Source organism: Cucumis melo, chromosome 2, assembly GCF_025177605.1.
Source record: "Cucumis melo cultivar AY chromosome 2, USDA_Cmelo_AY_1.0, whole genome shotgun sequence".
In the NCBI taxonomy this organism is placed as follows: Eukaryota; Viridiplantae; Streptophyta; class Magnoliopsida; order Cucurbitales; family Cucurbitaceae; genus Cucumis; species Cucumis melo.
In genome coordinates this window covers 5261251-5278596 of record NC_066858.1, presented here as the reverse complement: position 1 = coordinate 5278596, position 17346 = coordinate 5261251, and the positions used below count along the sequence as shown (strand labels likewise).

Sequence of the window (17346 nt, the reverse complement as noted above, 5' to 3'; positions counted from 1 at the left end):
TGGGACCACCAATCTGTCATGATTTGTTATATATGTATATCAATGGTTCGATGGGGTCACTTACAGCCGATTGTCTTAAGTGTTCCTTCAAGTTTACTGAAGACTAGTTTGTCTTAGGTGTTCCTCCAGGTTCACCAAATACTAATTTTATCCTAGGTATTCCTTTGGGTTCACCGAAGGTCAGATATGTTTCTATGGGATCATTAGATAGCATGTATTCGGGAGCGCGCCAATTTAGAGGTACTTCTTTATAGGACCCTAATGGAAAGTTAATAAACATCTAGTGAGACTAGTAGTAGGTCCCTTACTGAGTATATGTTTATACTCACTCTTTCTATGTTTAATTTTTCAAACAGAGGTAGAAGTAGAGAGAAGTTGGCGAATGATAAGAAGTGACCGCCACTTGCCATATAGAAACTTTTTTATGCTTCTGCTTTTGCTTTATAGTTTTGGTTTTTAGTATTTTTGTATTATTACATTTATCAAACTCATGAGTTATGTTTCTATGATTATTTTTCTTTAAAATTAGATAGAGCCTAAACTAGGATTTCATTTGCTAGATTCTATTTATATATACTTTTATTTATGACTTAAAAATGAGTATTTGAGGTTTTCAATAAAAGTTTAGTATTATCTTCAATTTTTTTTTTAAGAAACCTCTATTTATTTTTAATAGTAATGACTTCAGTTTAATATAAAAAGTTTGGTCGTTACAAGTAAAGACAAGTCGGCAAGTGACAACAAGGATCCATGATTGTGCCATTGGTTCTAAACCAATGCTTTTGCTACCCTTATTTCCATGTTTTTAGACGGTTCATTCATGTTTTTAGACGGTTCATCCATGTTTTATGTTTTACCCTTTTTGTCCATGTTTTTGTTTATTTATTAATGTATTTGAAAACTTTATTTCCACGTCGGGCTTATATTTATTTATTTTTTTAATAAAATGTATCTAAAATTTGTGTAGTTTTGGATTTTAAGATCCTATTTTTACTTGGGTAGGGGGCCTAAGCTTAAGTTAAAAAGTGGTTAGATATAGCCAAATGGACAAATAATTTTTGTTTAAAATTTCAATACACGAAATAATAATTTAGGTTAAAGATCTCATAAAAAGTTAAGTCATTCAACTAGTCTCCCTCAACTAAAATCATCAAAGAAAGAGGAAATTGAAGATGACCACGACGACGACAACAAATAACACAATTAGAAAAAATAATTTGAAAATATAATGCAATAGACGTGGAAGTTTTTAGTCTTTTACCAATTTTTATGCTATATATTCAATTATTTTGTCCTTAGATTATATTTTATATATATTCTACTATTTTTTGTTTAAATTTCACTTATACAACGAGTCTAATAATAATAATAGAAAGAGGGAAATAAAGTGATAGGGTAAATGAAAGTAGCATATATATTCTCAATCCAAACAACACAATAGCTCTAGGTAATTTATTTTATTGACCCAAAACATTAAAATAACAAGATTGCAATGTCAAAAACAAAAACAACATTAGATCAATATAATGCCTTAGGAAATAGCTTTAATGGGCTTTATTATAATGCCTTAGCAAATAGCTTTAAGGGGCTTTATTATGATAATGCCTTGCCAAGTAGCTTTGATGGGGCTGTGAATCGTCTTCAACTGCTTAGGAAATGGGTGAACCACTTTGATGATAGTTTTGGGATTCGTTCCAAAGTTTTGTTTTTGAAATCAACGTATGTTATTCCAAAGCGCATAGTATATCCTCTTGACCATTCAAAATCGTCCAATAATGTCCATGCGAAATATCCTTTAACCTTTACTCCAGCCCTACGAGATAATATATTATTAGTCAACAGCATAGTAAATATATAGTTTGCTTTGTTTCCATATATAGCATAATGAACTAGAATACTAATAAATATAGTAAAGTATTATAGTTTATCATCAATACAATTAATTGTGTTTATTTGTCTATCACGGTCTTTTGCAAAATAAATTGTGATATTTTGTCTATTTACTTACTCCATTGATTCATGAAGTTTAATGAGATGTTCTTGGTGGTATTTAACTCTACCCAAGTCCATAAGTTGTTTCTCGACGTTGGAACTATCATAGTCAAGATATCCTGTATTTAAAAAGTATATTAATCAATAAGAATATATAAACATCAAGCATATGTATATATGTATAGTAAAACTAATTGTGTACCGTTTTCTGTGATGTAAATGATTGGATCTTCGTAATGAATCTTTATATGTACCATAAGATCTCTCAATCCTTTTGGATAAACTGCAAGCCAAGATTCATCACTCACCTAAACAATTTAACAAACCATTAATTTGATAAAAAAAGGAATATTGTTTAAAATTAATATAATTCAAATAACATTGATTACCTTTGGGCCAATTGAAACTCCATCTCGATCAGCTACAATTCAGAAACACACAAATGGGTAAAGTCAAAATAGAGAGAAATTTAGATGTGTATATATGAGAAAAAGAAATGTAAAAATAAAAGATATATAACATTAGATGATCATTTTGATGTAATAGTAAAATATAATGAATGCATTACTTGAAACATCGGCATGGGGATCAGTGACTTGGCTTGGTTTGTTAGGATCAACATTGGGATTATTTTTTGCATAATTAGCTGTATAGTAATTTATTCCAAGAAAATCATATGACCCTTTCACCAATGTAACTTCATCTTCTGTGAATTTGGGCAATCTCTCCTTCACAAGTTCTCTCATGCTGGCTGGATAATCTCCATACACCAAAGGATGCAAAAACCTACAAATTAATATAATGTTTAAACAAAGTAGGGTAATTTGAAAATTCTAACATTCTCAACTTATTTATAAAATATATTAACCTTTTATTTTCTATTTTTTTGATAAACCACGCAATAAGTATGGTGTAGATACTCACCAACAATATTGATAAATATTTTTAATAGTTTTATTATTTAAAACAAATCGTGTGCTATTCAAAAAATTATATACTAATTGTTTAATATATTAATTGTTTTACTTACCAACCAAGAGAAAAATCAAGAGCTCGAGATGTAGCTTTTTTGTCGTCCTCACTGCTTGAATATGGGACGTACCAATCCGTATTCAATGTCACCCCAATTTGACCATTTTGATACTCCTACAAATACCATATGAGAAAATGGTAAAAAAAATGTGAAAATTTTAATCTACTTCAGCATCAATAAATTATAAAATTTTGAGCTTTTAACTAATGGAATTAACCAAAATCAAATTTAGGGAAGTAGTACATATTTAGACTTGTAAAGTTTAACCGTTAGAGCATGTGCGAGAATTTGGTTGTGACCAACAATATACGGTTCAGTTCCAGGATTTCCCTTAAGTTCACAATCTAACAGTTTCCAGAACGAGCCTCTACGTGGTACAAGACCAACATGTGGTCTATTCTTAGAATCTTCACAAAGATAATCATAATATTCTGAAGAAGAGCCTCTGCCGGGTGCAAATAGTCCAGTTGCATAGCCATATGAGGCAAAGATATATTGCTCGTTAAAAGTGATCCAATGTTTCACTCTATCTCCGAACTTTTTGAAGCAAAGCTCAGCAAAATCTCGATAATCATTTCTGAAATCAATAATAATATCCACGCGTTATTTCCTTTCCTTGAAGTACATGTTTCTTTGTTCTATTTTAAGTTTTTGGTAGACTCTCATCTAGTGATTTAGCCAAAACTTTTAAAATAGAAATAGAAGAAAGCAAGCTTTGGGATATTTACTTTGAACATATTTGACAGAGGAGAAAGTTGGGTTCAAAACAAAAATGGTTTGGAAACGAATCTGATAGTATTATTAGGTTAAATAAGAGGACTAAAAACTTTATTATATATTGACCACCCTTATTAAACTTCTATTTAAATATAATAAATGGTTATGTAACGACCCAACTCCTTATACTGAATCGAAGTCATTACCAAATATAGAACAAGTGGTTTAAGTCATAAAAATTTTAAAACGCATACGGTTTAAGAAATTTCATTTATAAAATTTAAACAAGGTTGTCATGCAAAAATGTAAAAGCGTTCTGAACTGGTACTGGTTGAGCTTCCTCAGGGGCTGGAGGAGCGACGGCCTGGGCCTGAACAGGGGCGGCCTGGGTCTGAGCGGGGGCGGCCTGGGCCTGAACAGGGGCGGCCTGGGCCTGCTGGGCGGCAAGGAAAGGTGCCAAAGCAGCTTGCAGCATGTCCTGATAACGCTGCTCCATCGCGGCGAGGTCCGCCTGGGTGACCGGTGCGTTTGGGTCGACTGCCGGTGCAACAGGTGGCGCCTCCGGCTGGCCACGACCGGCTCCTCTGCCTCCCCTACCACCTCCTCGGCGTGCACCCCTACGTGGCGACATTCTCCCTAAAATTCACCAACAAACTTTTCACCACAAGAACTTAACACCTTATTTCTAGGTCTTAGACTATTCAGGCAAAATTGTAATCTTAACATTAGCAAGGCTTTAGACATACCTGGCGAGTGCCGAAGGACCGTATAGCCATAGGGTGAAGTAAACCAAAACAAAAAATGACTTACATCGTAGGTCAGTCTACAGAACCTAAAACACTGTGCTCTGATACCAACTGTAACGACCCAACTCCTTATACTGAATCGAAGTCATTACCAAATATAGAACAAGTGGTTTAAGTCATAAAAATTTTAAAACGCATACGGTTTAAGAAATTTCATTTATAAAATTCAAACAAGGTAGTCATGCAAAAATGTAAAAGCGTTCTGAAGTCCTACTCGGGCCCTATCTACATAAAAGATGGTAAGTGATGAAAAGTACTCAAATTCAAATGCGAAAATCTGAAATAAGAATAAGCGGAAGCGGTAGTCCCTATGGCCCTTCACGGTCTCACTTCGGGTCGCTCGCCAGCTTGCCCTTGCCCTTGCCTCGTCCTCTACCTGAAAACATAAAATGGAGAGAGTGAGTATAAAAATACTCAGTAAGGGACCCACTACTAGTCCCACTAGGTGCCTGTTAACTTCCTGTTAGAGTCCTGATAACTGGTACCCAATCTCTGGCACGTTCCCGAACACGTGCAATCATGCGCTCCCGTAGGAACGTAACTCTGGTCTTCGGTGCCCCGGGGGACACCTAGGACAGTCGGGATGCGAGGACCCCGTCGAGTCACTCGAGTCATATCTATATCCATGCTAGACTGGTGTCCCGTCGGACCACACAGTCCTCAATAGGTGGTGATCCCGAAGGACACCCATGCAGGTACGACTCTAACAGACTAAGCTAACAGGTACCCTAATTGCAGTATACATACACATGGCATCCACATATAACATGTCACATAAATCATCTCTACACTTTCCGTCCCGACATTCGTCGTAGCCATGACAGCTCTTGCCACACATAACAGGCTATAGTATAACTATATCGTCATTTGCATCATACTAACATTTATCTCAGGCAACGTACTGTGTAATCCTTAACATGAAAAGTCGGGCATACATAGTCTCATACTTCTAAACATGAAGCTAGTAGTAGAATCTCTTACCTGGAGATCTACTTGTCGAGTCCTAACCGCGAGGCAGTACGCTTTCCAAGCGACGAAGTCCTAACTGTTTAATATGCCAAAATTCGTAATTAGGTCGCCAACGACTATCGGTTCAAGACTCATTTGAAATAACTTACCCTAGAGAGGTTGCAGTGCTCGAGCCCCCCTGCTGAAGAATTCCCGCGCTGCAGCAATTACTTGGTCCAAGACGTCCCTTAAGGAAAATAACTAAATTTTAGTCCCAATTTAATTTAATTGACGTCCGAAGCATGGAGTCTTACTGGAAAATGCCACAATAATTAATTAAATTACCAAAATCTAGGTGGATGGAGCCAATTTGGTCTTGGCGGCTCGGCTGGAAGAAGACAGGGACCGGCTCGGCTTGGCGCAGGCGCGGCTCGGCTCGGTACAGGAGGCTACGCGTGCGGCTCGGCTTGCAACAGGGAGGGGATGCGGCTCGGCTTCGCGGAAACGCGCGGCGCGGCTTCCCACGCGGACGCGGCTCACACGCGGAGAGGGCTGGACGCGGCGCGGCTTCGGTTTCGGCTTCGGGCGCGCGGGCGTGGAGCGGCTCCGGGTTCGTTCGTCGGCTAGAGGCACGCGCGGCGGATCGGCTTCGAGTGGCGGCTGCGGGAGACGGCTGTGCGCGGATCGAAGCGGCTTCCTTCGGCTCGATCGGAGCGGCGCGGCTGGCTGAACTTCTCAGATCGACGCGGCGCGGCGAGCTTCGGCTGCACAGATCGGCTTGCTCGATTTTTCCGACGCGGCTGGAAGCTCGGCGGCGGCTCGGTTTCGACTTGCAGGCGCGCGGCTGGTTGGCTTCGGCTGTCTCGGCGAGTTCCGGCTGCGCTGCGTCGGATCTACGCGGCGCGGCGTGGCTGGCTGCAGATACGGCGCTCGGCTGCGCGGATGAGGAGCGGCTCCGGATTCGGCTTGCAGACGCGGCGCGGCTGGGATGGTGGTTCGGCTCTACTACGGCCGGCTCCGAGGGTTATTTTGCAGCTGGCGGCGGTGGCGTGCGGTGGCGTGCGGCGGCGTGCGGCGGCGGCGGAGAGTGGCGGCGGCTAGGGTTTTTTTTTTCTTCTTTGGGGAGATGATGAGTCTCACATTTCCCAATGCCCCTTTTTAAAAGAATTAAAATAATAAAAGAAATCCCTAAACCCTCTTTTCTCTCTCCTCAATTAAACCACCCTTGACCCTTTCCAAGGCAATTAATTTATTTGTTAAGCCATTAATTGATTATTTCACCCCCTAACTTCAAAAATTAATATATAAAAAAAAACCTTAGTTTAATAATAATAATAATAATATTAACCACACTTAATATTAATATTAATGGTCAAAACAACAAAGGGAAACAAAATTGTTGGGCGTTACAATCTTCCCTCCTACAAAAACTTTCGTCCTCGAAAGTTCTAATTCTCGAACAGCTCGGGGTGCTGGGCTCTCATGTCCTCTTCTTTTTCCCACGTAGCCTCTTCCACTCCATGGTTCTGCCAAAGGATTTTGACCAGTGGAATTTCTCGACTGCGAAGCTTCTTGACCTCCCTTGCCAGGACCTCGACAGGCTGCTCCTCGTAGCTCAAGTTCTCGCTAATCTGCAGTGGCTCGAAGTCCACCACATGTGTTGGGTCTACGACATATTTCCTCAGCATGGAGATATGGAATACGTCGTGCACTGCAGCAAAAGATGGGGGTAGCGCCAAGCGGTAAGCCACGGGGCCAATTCGCTCCAATATCTCGAACGGCCCTACGAAGCGTGGACTCAGCTTCCCCTTCTTCGCGAACCTCAGAACACCCTTCATGGGTGCAACCTTCAGAAAGACCATATCTCCCACTTCAAACTCGAGGTCCTTACGTCGTACATCAGCGTAACTCTTCTGTCTGCTCTGGGCTGTCAGCATACGAGCTCGGATCTTCTGTATGGCTGCGTTGGTCGTCTGCACTAACTCGGGGCCTAGCATCCTCTGCTCTCCAACCTCGCCCCAGCAGACAGGGGATCTACAGCACTTGCCATACAGAGCCTCGAACGGTGCCATACCGATAGTGGCCTGGTAGCTATTGTTATAGGCGAACTCCATCAGATGCAGATGGGAGTCCCAACTTCCTGAAAACTCTAGCACGCAGGCTCGCAGCATGTCTTCCAAAATCTGGTTCAATCTCTCTGTCTGACCATCAGTCTGAGGGTGGAATGCCGTGCTGAAGTCCAACCTCGTACCTAATGCGAGTTGAAGTCCTTTCCAGAACTTCGATGTGAAACGGGCGTCTCTGTCTGAAATGATGGATACGGGTACTCCATGTAGTCTCACAATCTCTGTCATATATAGCTGCCCCCACTTACTGGCAGTGTAAGTGGATTTCCCTGGCACGAAATGGGCCAACTTCGTGAGTCTGTCGACCACAACCCAGATCACCGTGTAGCCCCTTAGGGTCTTGGGCAGTCCCGTAATAAAATCCATCGACACACTCTCCCACTTCCACCCTGGCACACTCAAGGGTTGCAACAACCCTGCTGGATGCTGCCTAGGTGCCTTCACCTGCTGGCACACCAAGCATCTACTGACAAATTCTGCCACATCCCTCTTCATGCCCCTCCACCAATAGACACTCCTTAAGTCCTGGTACATCTTCGTACTCCCAGGATGCATGGTAAACGGGGAACTGTGAGCCTCAGTCAAAAGCTCCGTCTTAACTGCGCTGTCTTCCGGCACACACAGGCGTCCCTCAAACATAAGGCCATCGTCAGAGGATATGGAGAAGTCTTCACCTTGTTCTGTCTCTACCACACGACGCTTCTCTGCCAAGTAAGGGTCATTCAGCTGAGCAGCAATGATCTTTTGCCTCAAGGTTGGCTGAACTGCCAACTGAGCCAACTGTGCGGTAACCTCACCTACTGAGACTGCAATCTCGGCTCTCTCAAAATCCCTGAGTAAGGGGGTCTGCTTGGTGATTAGCGCTGCTGAATGTGCCACTTTCCTACTCAGCGCGTCAGCCACTACATTTGCTTTGCCTGGGTGGTATAGGATCTCGCAGTCGTAGTCTTTCACCAACTCGAGCCACCTCCTCTGCCTCATGTTCAACTCCTTCTGAGTGAAGAAGTACTTCAGGCTCTTATGGTCGGTGTAAATCTGAATCTTCTTGCCGTACAGATAGTGCCTCCATATCTTCAGTGCAAAGACTACAGCTGCCAACTCCAAGTCATGGGTAGGGTAGTTCTGCTCATGGATCTTCAACTGGCGGGAGGCATAAGCAACTACCTTACCTTGCTGCATCAGGACACAGCCCAGTCCCTTCTTGGAGGCGTCGCTATAGATTACAAAGTTTCCCGAACCATCGGGCACTGTCAGGACCGGTGCAGTCACTAGCTTCTGTTTGAGCTCCTGAAAGCTCCTCTCGCAGGCTGGGCTCCAGACAAAAGGGGTTCCCTTTCTGGTCAACTGGGTCAACGGGCTGGCTATACGTGAGAAGTCTCCCACGAACCTCCTGTAGTAACCTGCCAAGCCCAGAAAACTTCGAATTTCACTAACCGTGGACGGTCGAGTCCAGTTGGTCACCGCTTCAATCTTTGCGAGGTCTACTGAAACTCCCTCACTGGAAACCACATGGCCAAGGAACGTCACCTTCCTTAACCATAATTCACACTTGGAGAATTTGGCATACAACTTGTTGGCTCGAAGGGTCTCCAAAACCTGGTGTAAGTGCTTCTCGTGCTCCGCCTCAGTTTTTGAGTAAATGAGGATGTCGTCAATGAAGACTATGACGAACGAGTCTAGAAAGTCCATAAACACCCTGTTCATCAAATCCATGAATACTGCGGGAGCGTTAGTCAAGCCGAAAGACATCACAACGAATTCGTAATGTCCGTACCTCGATCGAAAGGCCGTCTTGGGAATGTCACCGTCCCTAATCCTCAACTGGTGATAGCCTGATCGCAGGTCGATCTTGGAAAAGACAGTGGCTCCCTGCAACTGATCGAACAGGTCGTCAATCCTGGGCAAGGGGTAGCGGTTTTTGACTGTCACCTTGTTCAGCTCTCGGTAGTCAATACAAAGGCGCATCGACCCATCCTTCTTCTTCACGAACAATACTGGGGCTCCCCAAGGCGACACACTGGGCCGGATGAAGCCTTTGTCCAGCAACTCCTGTAACTGGACCTTCAACTCCTTTAGCTCGGCTGGAGCCATTCTGTAAGGGGCCCTCGAGATAGGGGCAGTGCCCGGCTCTAACTCGATGGCGAAATCTACTTCTCTGGGAGGCGGAAGTCCTGGAAGTTCGTCTGGGAAAACGTCGGGGTACTCCCTTACCACTGGTTCGGAAGATAGGGAAACTTCTGGCTCTCTCACATCCACTACGCTTGCCAAGATGCCCCAAGTTCCCTGGCTGAGTAGTTTACTAGCCTTCATGGCTGAGATGACCTTGGGTATACATACCATGCCTGCCCCCCTGAACTTGAAGCTAGCCTCGGAGGGAGGGTTAAAGACAACTTCCTTGCCAAAACAGTCTATATTTGCATGGTTGGCTGACAGCCAATCCATGCCTAGTATCACGTCAAAGTCCTGCATGTCTAACACTAGTAAGGTCACGTCTAACATACGATTCGCTATCTCTACCCGACATGCCTTTATTTGTTCTTTGGACAATAGGACCTCCCCCGATGGAGTAGAAACCGACAAAACACTACCCAAAGGCTCTACCTCCAAACCCACATGCTGAACGAAAACGGAGGATATAAACGAGTGGGATGACCCAGAGTCAAATAGCACAAAAGCATAATGCCCCAAAATTGGGAGCGTACCTGTCACCACTGTGCCAGCTCGCTCGGCCTCCTGCCGGGTGGTGGCGAAAACTCTCCCCTGCTGGGACGCAGAAGGCTGGGGCGGTGTCGTCTCAAAGGGTTTCCGAGGACACACATCAGCAGTGTGCCCCGGCTGTCTACATCTGAAGCAGACTCCACTTCCAGCTAAGCAACGACCTCCGTGGACTCTCCCGCAGGTAGTACAAGCGGGTAGCACTCTCAGAGTCCTCCCGGCTGCTGCAAGCTCCCGTCGGTGTCTCTGGAAGACACCTCCTGACCTCAGTGTTCGCTGCGGTGCTACGTCAGGCTGCGTCTCAACCTTCCTCTTCTGTCCCAAGGCTGACCCTCTGCCGGCAGCCTTAGACGAATCGGCTCTCTCAGGCAGGCTCAAATCCAGTGCTATACGTAGTGCATCAGCATGCGTGGCTGGACGGAGGGCTCTGACAATGCCCTGAAGGTCTAGCCTGAGTCCTCTAACGAATTTCTCCGTCCTGGCCGCCTCATCCCTTACCATGTCGGGAGCAAAGCGGGACAGCATATCGAACTCGGCGTCGTACTGCTCCACCGTCATGTCGCCTTGCTCCAAGTTTAGGAACTCTTGCAGCTTGGCGTGCTTCACATTGGCAGAGAAGAACTTAGCATAGAAGTTCTCCTTGAACTGTTCCCAGGTTATTTTGCTGACATCGCCCCCCAGCATTCTCTCAGCGGTCTCCCACCAGGCGGTACCCCTGTCCTCCAAGAAGAAGACTGCGCACTGCACCTTCTGGTCTTCTGGGCACTTCATGTACCGGAAAATAGTCTCTATGGACGTCAACCACATTTGGGCCTTTGTGGGGTTGTCCATGGATCCGTCAAAGGTCTTAGGATTATACTTCCTGAAATCCCGTAAGTGTTTCGCCTCGGCCGACAGTTGAACTGGTACTGGTTGAGCTTCCTCAGGGGCTGGAGGAGCGACGGCCTGGGCCTGAACAGGGGCGGCCTGGGTCTGAGCGGGGGCGGCCTGGGCCTGAACAGGGGCGGCCTGGGCCTGCTGGGCGGCAAGGAAAGGTGCCAAAGCAGCTTGCAGCATGTCCTGATAACGCTGCTCCATCGCGGCGAGGTCCGCCTGGGTGACCGGTGCGTTTGGGTCGACTGCCGGTGCAACAGGTGGCGCCTCCGGCTGGCCACGACCGGCTCCTCTGCCTCCCCTACCACCTCCTCGGCGTGCACCCCTACGTGGCGACATTCTCCCTAAAATTCACCAACAAACTTTTCACCACAAGAACTTAACACCTTATTTCTAGGTCTTAGACTATTCAGGCAAAATTGTAATCTTAACATTAGCAAGGCTTTAGACATACCTGGCGAGTGCCGAAGGACCGTATAGCCATAGGGTGAAGTAAACCAAAACAAAAAATGACTTACATCGTAGGTCAGTCTACAGAACCTAAAACACTGTGCTCTGATACCAACTGTAACGACCCAACTCCTTATACTGAATCGAAGTCATTACCAAATATAGAACAAGTGGTTTAAGTCATAAAAATTTTAAAACGCATACGGTTTAAGAAATTTCATTTATAAAATTTAAACAAGGTTGTCATGCAAAAATGTAAAAGCGTTCTGAAGTCCTACTCGGGCCCTATCTACATAAAAGATGGTAAGTGATGAAAAGTACTCAAATTCAAATGCGAAAATCTGAAATAAGAATAAGCGGAAGCGGTAGTCCCTATGGCCCTTCACGGTCTCACTTCGGGTCGCTCGCCAGCTTGCCCTTGCCCTTGCCTCGTCCTCTACCTGAAAACATAAAATGGAGAGAGTGAGTATAAAAATACTCAGTAAGGGACCCACTACTAGTCCCACTAGGTGCCTGTTAACTTCCTGTTAGAGTCCTGATAACTGGTACCCAATCTCTGGCACGTTCCCGAACACGTGCAATCATGCGCTCCCGTAGGAACGTAACTCTGGTCTTCGGTGCCCCGGGGGACACCTAGGACAGTCGGGATGCGAGGACCCCGTCGAGTCACTCGAGTCATATCTATATCCATGCTAGACTGGTGTCCCGTCGGACCACACAGTCCTCAATAGGTGGTGATCCCGAAGGACACCCATGCAGGTACGACTCTAACAGACTAAGCTAACAGGTACCCTAATTGCAGTATACATACACATGGCATCCACATATAACATGTCACATAAATCATCTCTACACTTTCCGTCCCGACATTCGTCGTAGCCATGACAGCTCTTGCCACACATAACAGGCTATAGTATAACTATATCGTCATTTGCATCATACTAACATTTATCTCAGGCAACGTACTGTCTAATCCTTAACATGAAAAGTCGGGCATACATAGTCTCATACTTCTAAACATGAAGCTAGTAGTAGAATCTCTTACCTGGAGATCTACTTGTCGAGTCCTAACCGCGAGGCAGTACGCTTTCCAAGCGACGAAGTCCTAACTGTTTAATATGCCAAAATTCGTAATTAGGTCGCCAACGACTATCGGTTCAAGACTCATTTGAAATAACTTACCCTAGAGAGGTTGCAGTGCTCGAGCCCCCCTGCTGAAGAATTCCCGCGCTGCAGCAATTACTTGGTCCAAGACGTCCCTTAAGGAAAATAACTAAATTTTAGTCCCAATTTAATTTAATTGACGTCCGAAGCATGGAGTCTTACTGGAAAATGCCACAATAATTAATTAAATTACCAAAATCTAGGTGGATGGAGCCAATTTGGTCTTGGCGGCTCGGCTGGAAGAAGACAGGGACCGGCTCGGCTTGGCGCAGGCGCGGCTCGGCTCGGTACAGGAGGCTACGCGTGCGGCTCGGCTTGCAACAGGGAGGGGATGCGGCTCGGCTTCGCGGAAACGCGCGGCGCGGCTTCCCACGCGGACGCGGCTCACACGCGGAGAGGGCTGGACGCGGCGCGGCTTCGGTTTCGGCTTCGGGCGCGCGGGCGTGGAGCGGCTCCGGGTTCGTTCGTCGGCTAGAGGCACGCGCGGCGGATCGGCTTCGAGTGGCGGCTGCGGGAGACGGCTGTGCGCGGATCGAAGCGGCTTCCTTCGGCTCGATCGGAGCGGCGCGGCTGGCTGAACTTCTCAGATCGACGCGGCGCGGCGAGCTTCGGCTGCACAGATCGGCTTGCTCGATTTTTCCGACGCGGCTGGAAGCTCGGCGGCGGCTCGGTTTCGACTTGCAGGCGCGCGGCTGGTTGGCTTCGGCTGTCTCGGCGAGTTCCGGCTGCGCTGCGTCGGATCTACGCGGCGCGGCGTGGCTGGCTGCAGATACGGCGCTCGGCTGCGCGGATGAGGAGCGGCTCCGGATTCGGCTTGCAGACGCGGCGCGGCTGGGATGGTGGTTCGGCTCTACTACGGCCGGCTCCGAGGGTTATTTTGCAGCTGGCGACGGTGGCGTGCGGTGGCGTGCGGCGGCGTGCGGCGGCGGCGGAGAGTGGTGGCGGCTAGGGTTTTTTTTTCTTCTTTGGGGAGATGATGAGTCTCACATTTCCCAATGCCCCTTTTTAAAAGAATTAAAATAATAAAAGAAATCCCTAAACCCTCTTTTCTCTCTCCTCAATTAAACCACCCTTGACCCTTTCCAAGGCAATTAATTTATTTGTTAAGCCATTAATTGATTATTTCACCCCTAACTTCAAAAATTAATATATAAAAAAAAACCTTAGTTTAATAATAATAATAATAATATTAACCACACTTAATATTAATATTAATGGTCAAAACAACAAAGGGAAACCAAATTGTTGGGCGTTACAGGTTAGGATACAAATACAGCCATTTAAGCTTAGTTTATTCATTAATCTTTAATTAACAACTAAAAAAGTTTTTCTGCAGCTCATTAATTATTGTCAATATATACAATTATTCATTTAATTATTATGATTATTATATGCCAATATGAGTATGTATCTCAACTAAGGACTTATCATCAAAGATGTTTAAAAGTCAACCATATTATTAACTTAATTAAAAGGAGAGAGAAACAAAGGAACAAGAGGAATTATTTTTCTTTTTAACAATACTATAGGGGAAGTATTTTGTTATATAAAAACAGTAATTAATACTATAATATATATGTCTATAATTATTATATTTATTTAAAAAGAAAAAAGAAAGGCTATACTCACATAATTCGTTCGGACAAGAAGCCTAGATATTCATCTTCTAAAGCTTGAGGAACATCCCAATGGAAAATTGTTACATATGGTTCGATACCTACCAATTAATTACAATTCCAAATATTGATCATTAAAATTAGGAAGTTATTTAATTAAGCCAAATAATTTGGTTAAAATAATCGATTAGACCAAACCCTTTTAATGAGTCAATGAAGTATTAAGATATATAATACACTAACCTTTTGAGAGGAGATCGTTGATGAGTCTATTGTAATAATCAATTCCTTCTTGATTAACACCACCAGAAAGCTTTCCCTCTATGGATATTTTCAAAACGTAATTAATACATAAGTCATCATTAGTTAAACTATATATATGTATATGTATGGATATGTATGCAAAATCTAAGTACTACAAATTAAGATTATCTAAAGGCATAGAAGATAACTAAAATTATATAAGTGAATTCAAAACGCTTAGTTTTATAAAAATATAATAAAGTTACTAAGTTCTCTCTTTGTAACTTTTTTATAAAAAAATCAAGTCTGTTGTCATTTACCTCTAACTTTCTTCTTTTGCTATTTACATTCTATTAGTGGTTTGTTTAAAAACTAAAAAGTAGCTTTAGACAAGTTGTTTTTGTTTATCGAATTTCATAGTACACATGTATATTATAAAAAATAGCATATTAATTAACAAAAGTCATAAAATTGAGTAGAAGCTTTAAAAAAAACATGGAATTTCTAACATTATCAATCAACCATATATGCTTTAACTAGATGCATTTTGTTTAATTTAGACAAATAGTATTATAATTTTCAAATTCTATAAGATATGAAACATAAACACAGACATTGATATCCAATTTTTATACGACAATATTTTGTAATACGCCATTTTTAAGAAATAAAGATATGAATTTGTCGAAGATATGTTATTGATTATTATTTTTTAAGATGTATATAAATTTGACATAAAAAAAGCATAAATGTCGTGTTATTTGACAAAGTACCCAAAAAAATACAACTTTAATCAATTTTATTCAAATGGTTAGTTTAATTCAAAATACTTTTAATCTAAATTAATTAAATTCATCTCAAAATAAAGTATGAAAAATTGAAATTAACTAATTTAAGGTTAAAAAAAAAAAAGAAAGAAATGACAATTTTGCATTCTTTGGCCCATTAGGTCCGATGCGGTAAAAGTGAGGATTAGGGTTATTTTTAAGGAAGATTGCAATCACTACCCTTTTGATAACACAATGTTCTAAATATACTATATTGTTTTAGAATTTTATAAATACGATAAAATTCTCACATTTTAAAATACTCTACATCTTAAATTTTACGAATATAATACATTAGTTTAAAATTTTGTAAATATAACAAAAATTATGGTGTATCAATTGTATTAAAGTTTAAAGGTTAGAAAGAAGTGTCAAATGTATATCAAATATATGGATATTAGATGTATCAAATGTGTATTAAGTATATCAAATGTATATCAGTAATTGTGGGTTGGGCTTTGTGACATTTTACAATTTACATATGTGGGTTGGATTTTGTTTTTGTTACTATCATGTACTTAAACTTGTTTTTGCATTTTTTTTTTAGCAAATCTCCTGTATTTAAAGAAAATACTAAAGTTGCCCTAAAGTGTCAGCTGCCAATCCAACCCATGGTTTTCTTCGTGAATCCAAATTCCTTTTTTTAAAAAAAAAAAAAAAAATTAAGTATACAAAATCTGAAGATAAGTTTTATATATATGTGTGTAAGTGATATTTAAATCCTTACTTGGCAAGACTCTAGACCATGAAATTGAGAATCGGTATGCATCGAAACCTAATTTCTTGATAATGTCAACATCTTCCTGTTTTGTACACGAAGAATACATAATCAATATAATAATGTACATTTTTAACAGATAAATCAAGTAGTAATTAAGGTTAAAAAAGTTGTGGTCTGCCAATTTTTAAATTTTATGTACTGCAACTATATAGATCTCACAAACCAGGTATCGATGGTATTGATCAACAGTTACATCTGCATTACTGCCATCATCAATCCTATCTGGAGTTCCACAAAAACAAACATAACTTACTTTCTCAATTATTTGTTCTTATTTTTCGTATGGAAAGAGCTAGAGAAAGAGAGGAAGAAAGATCAAGAACCAGGGTGTAGATGAGTAAATGTATCCCAAATACTTGGTGTTCTCCCATACTCAAAAGCAGCACCTTCATACTGTTAAATACAATAAATATATATATATATATATATATATACACATATGTACATACATACATATACATATGTTAGATATTATTAATTTAGAAAATGAAAGAATAAAAGTGAAAAGAAGGAAAAGTTTGTTTTTATGGTTACTTGATAAGCAGATGATGCACAACCAAAAACAAAGCCGGGAGGGAAGGTGCTTCTCCTAATTATACGGGGAATAAAAGAGGAGTCTGGAGCCTCTTCAGCCATTGAAATTGAAAGTAGTATAAAAGGATAAGGAAAAATACGTCAAAGAAAAGGAATTTGGAAAAAAGAAATTTAAAAAGCCCTTATTATCCTTCTTGGCTTTATAAGTTCGATTGGTGAGATACTTCAACTTTCTGATCACTACAAGAAATTTGGCCTTTAATGTCGGTTTAAAACCGACATTAAAGGCCTTTAATGTCACTTGGCGACCGACATCTTTGTAAGCGTTATTAAAGGTCTTTAATGTCGGTTGGGCTTTAATGTCGGTTATAAACCGACATTAAAGACCTTCTATGTCGGTTTTAAACCGACATCTTTGAAGGTGTTATTGAAGGTCTTTAATGTCGGTTCATCTTTAATGTCGGTTTATAACCGACATTAAAGATGTCTTTAATGTCGCTTATTGCACATTTTTAATGTCG

General features: G+C 42.1%; 1 protein-coding gene and 1 long non-coding RNA gene across 2 annotated transcripts; both read right to left on the bottom strand.

Moving 5' to 3' along the window:
* Nucleotides 1-1641: 1641 nt before the first annotated feature.
* LOC127148167 (beta-glucosidase 12-like) lies at nt 1642-16927 on the bottom strand. The gene is made up of 14 exons (XM_051081188.1): nt 16826-16927; nt 16615-16684; nt 16455-16513; nt 16238-16313; nt 14684-14761; nt 14454-14541; nt 3469-3602; nt 3269-3390; nt 3023-3138; nt 2561-2778; nt 2382-2413; nt 2195-2300; nt 2009-2111; nt 1642-1813 (listed from the first exon to the last, which is right to left on the bottom strand). Exons 1-14 carry the CDS (start codon nt 16925-16927, stop codon nt 1642-1644), a joined length of 1476 nt encoding a protein of 491 aa, XP_050937145.1.
* On the bottom strand, nt 4737-5744 carry LOC127146560 (uncharacterized). Its single transcript, XR_007818021.1, has 3 exons — nt 5667-5744; nt 5530-5593; nt 4737-4924 (listed from the first exon to the last, which is right to left on the bottom strand). It is a non-coding gene; the product is annotated as an uncharacterized LOC127146560 (long non-coding RNA).
* Nucleotides 16928-17346: the final 419 nt, after the last annotated feature.

Bases quoted from the DNA above. Each gene is read 5' to 3' on its own strand.
- LOC127148167 (XM_051081188.1), bottom strand. From the start codon at position 16,927: ATGGCTGAAGAGGCTCCAGACTCCTCTTTTATTCCCCGTATAATTAGG. The intron at 3,603-14,453 runs GTGAGTATAGCC...TATTGATTTCAG, and splicing joins TTCTTGTCCGAACGAATTAT to AAATGATTATCGAGATTTTG. The intron at 3,391-3,468 runs GCTCTTCTTCAG...TACCACGTAGAG, and splicing joins ACTATTTGCACCCGGCAGAG to GCTCGTTCTGGAAACTGTTA.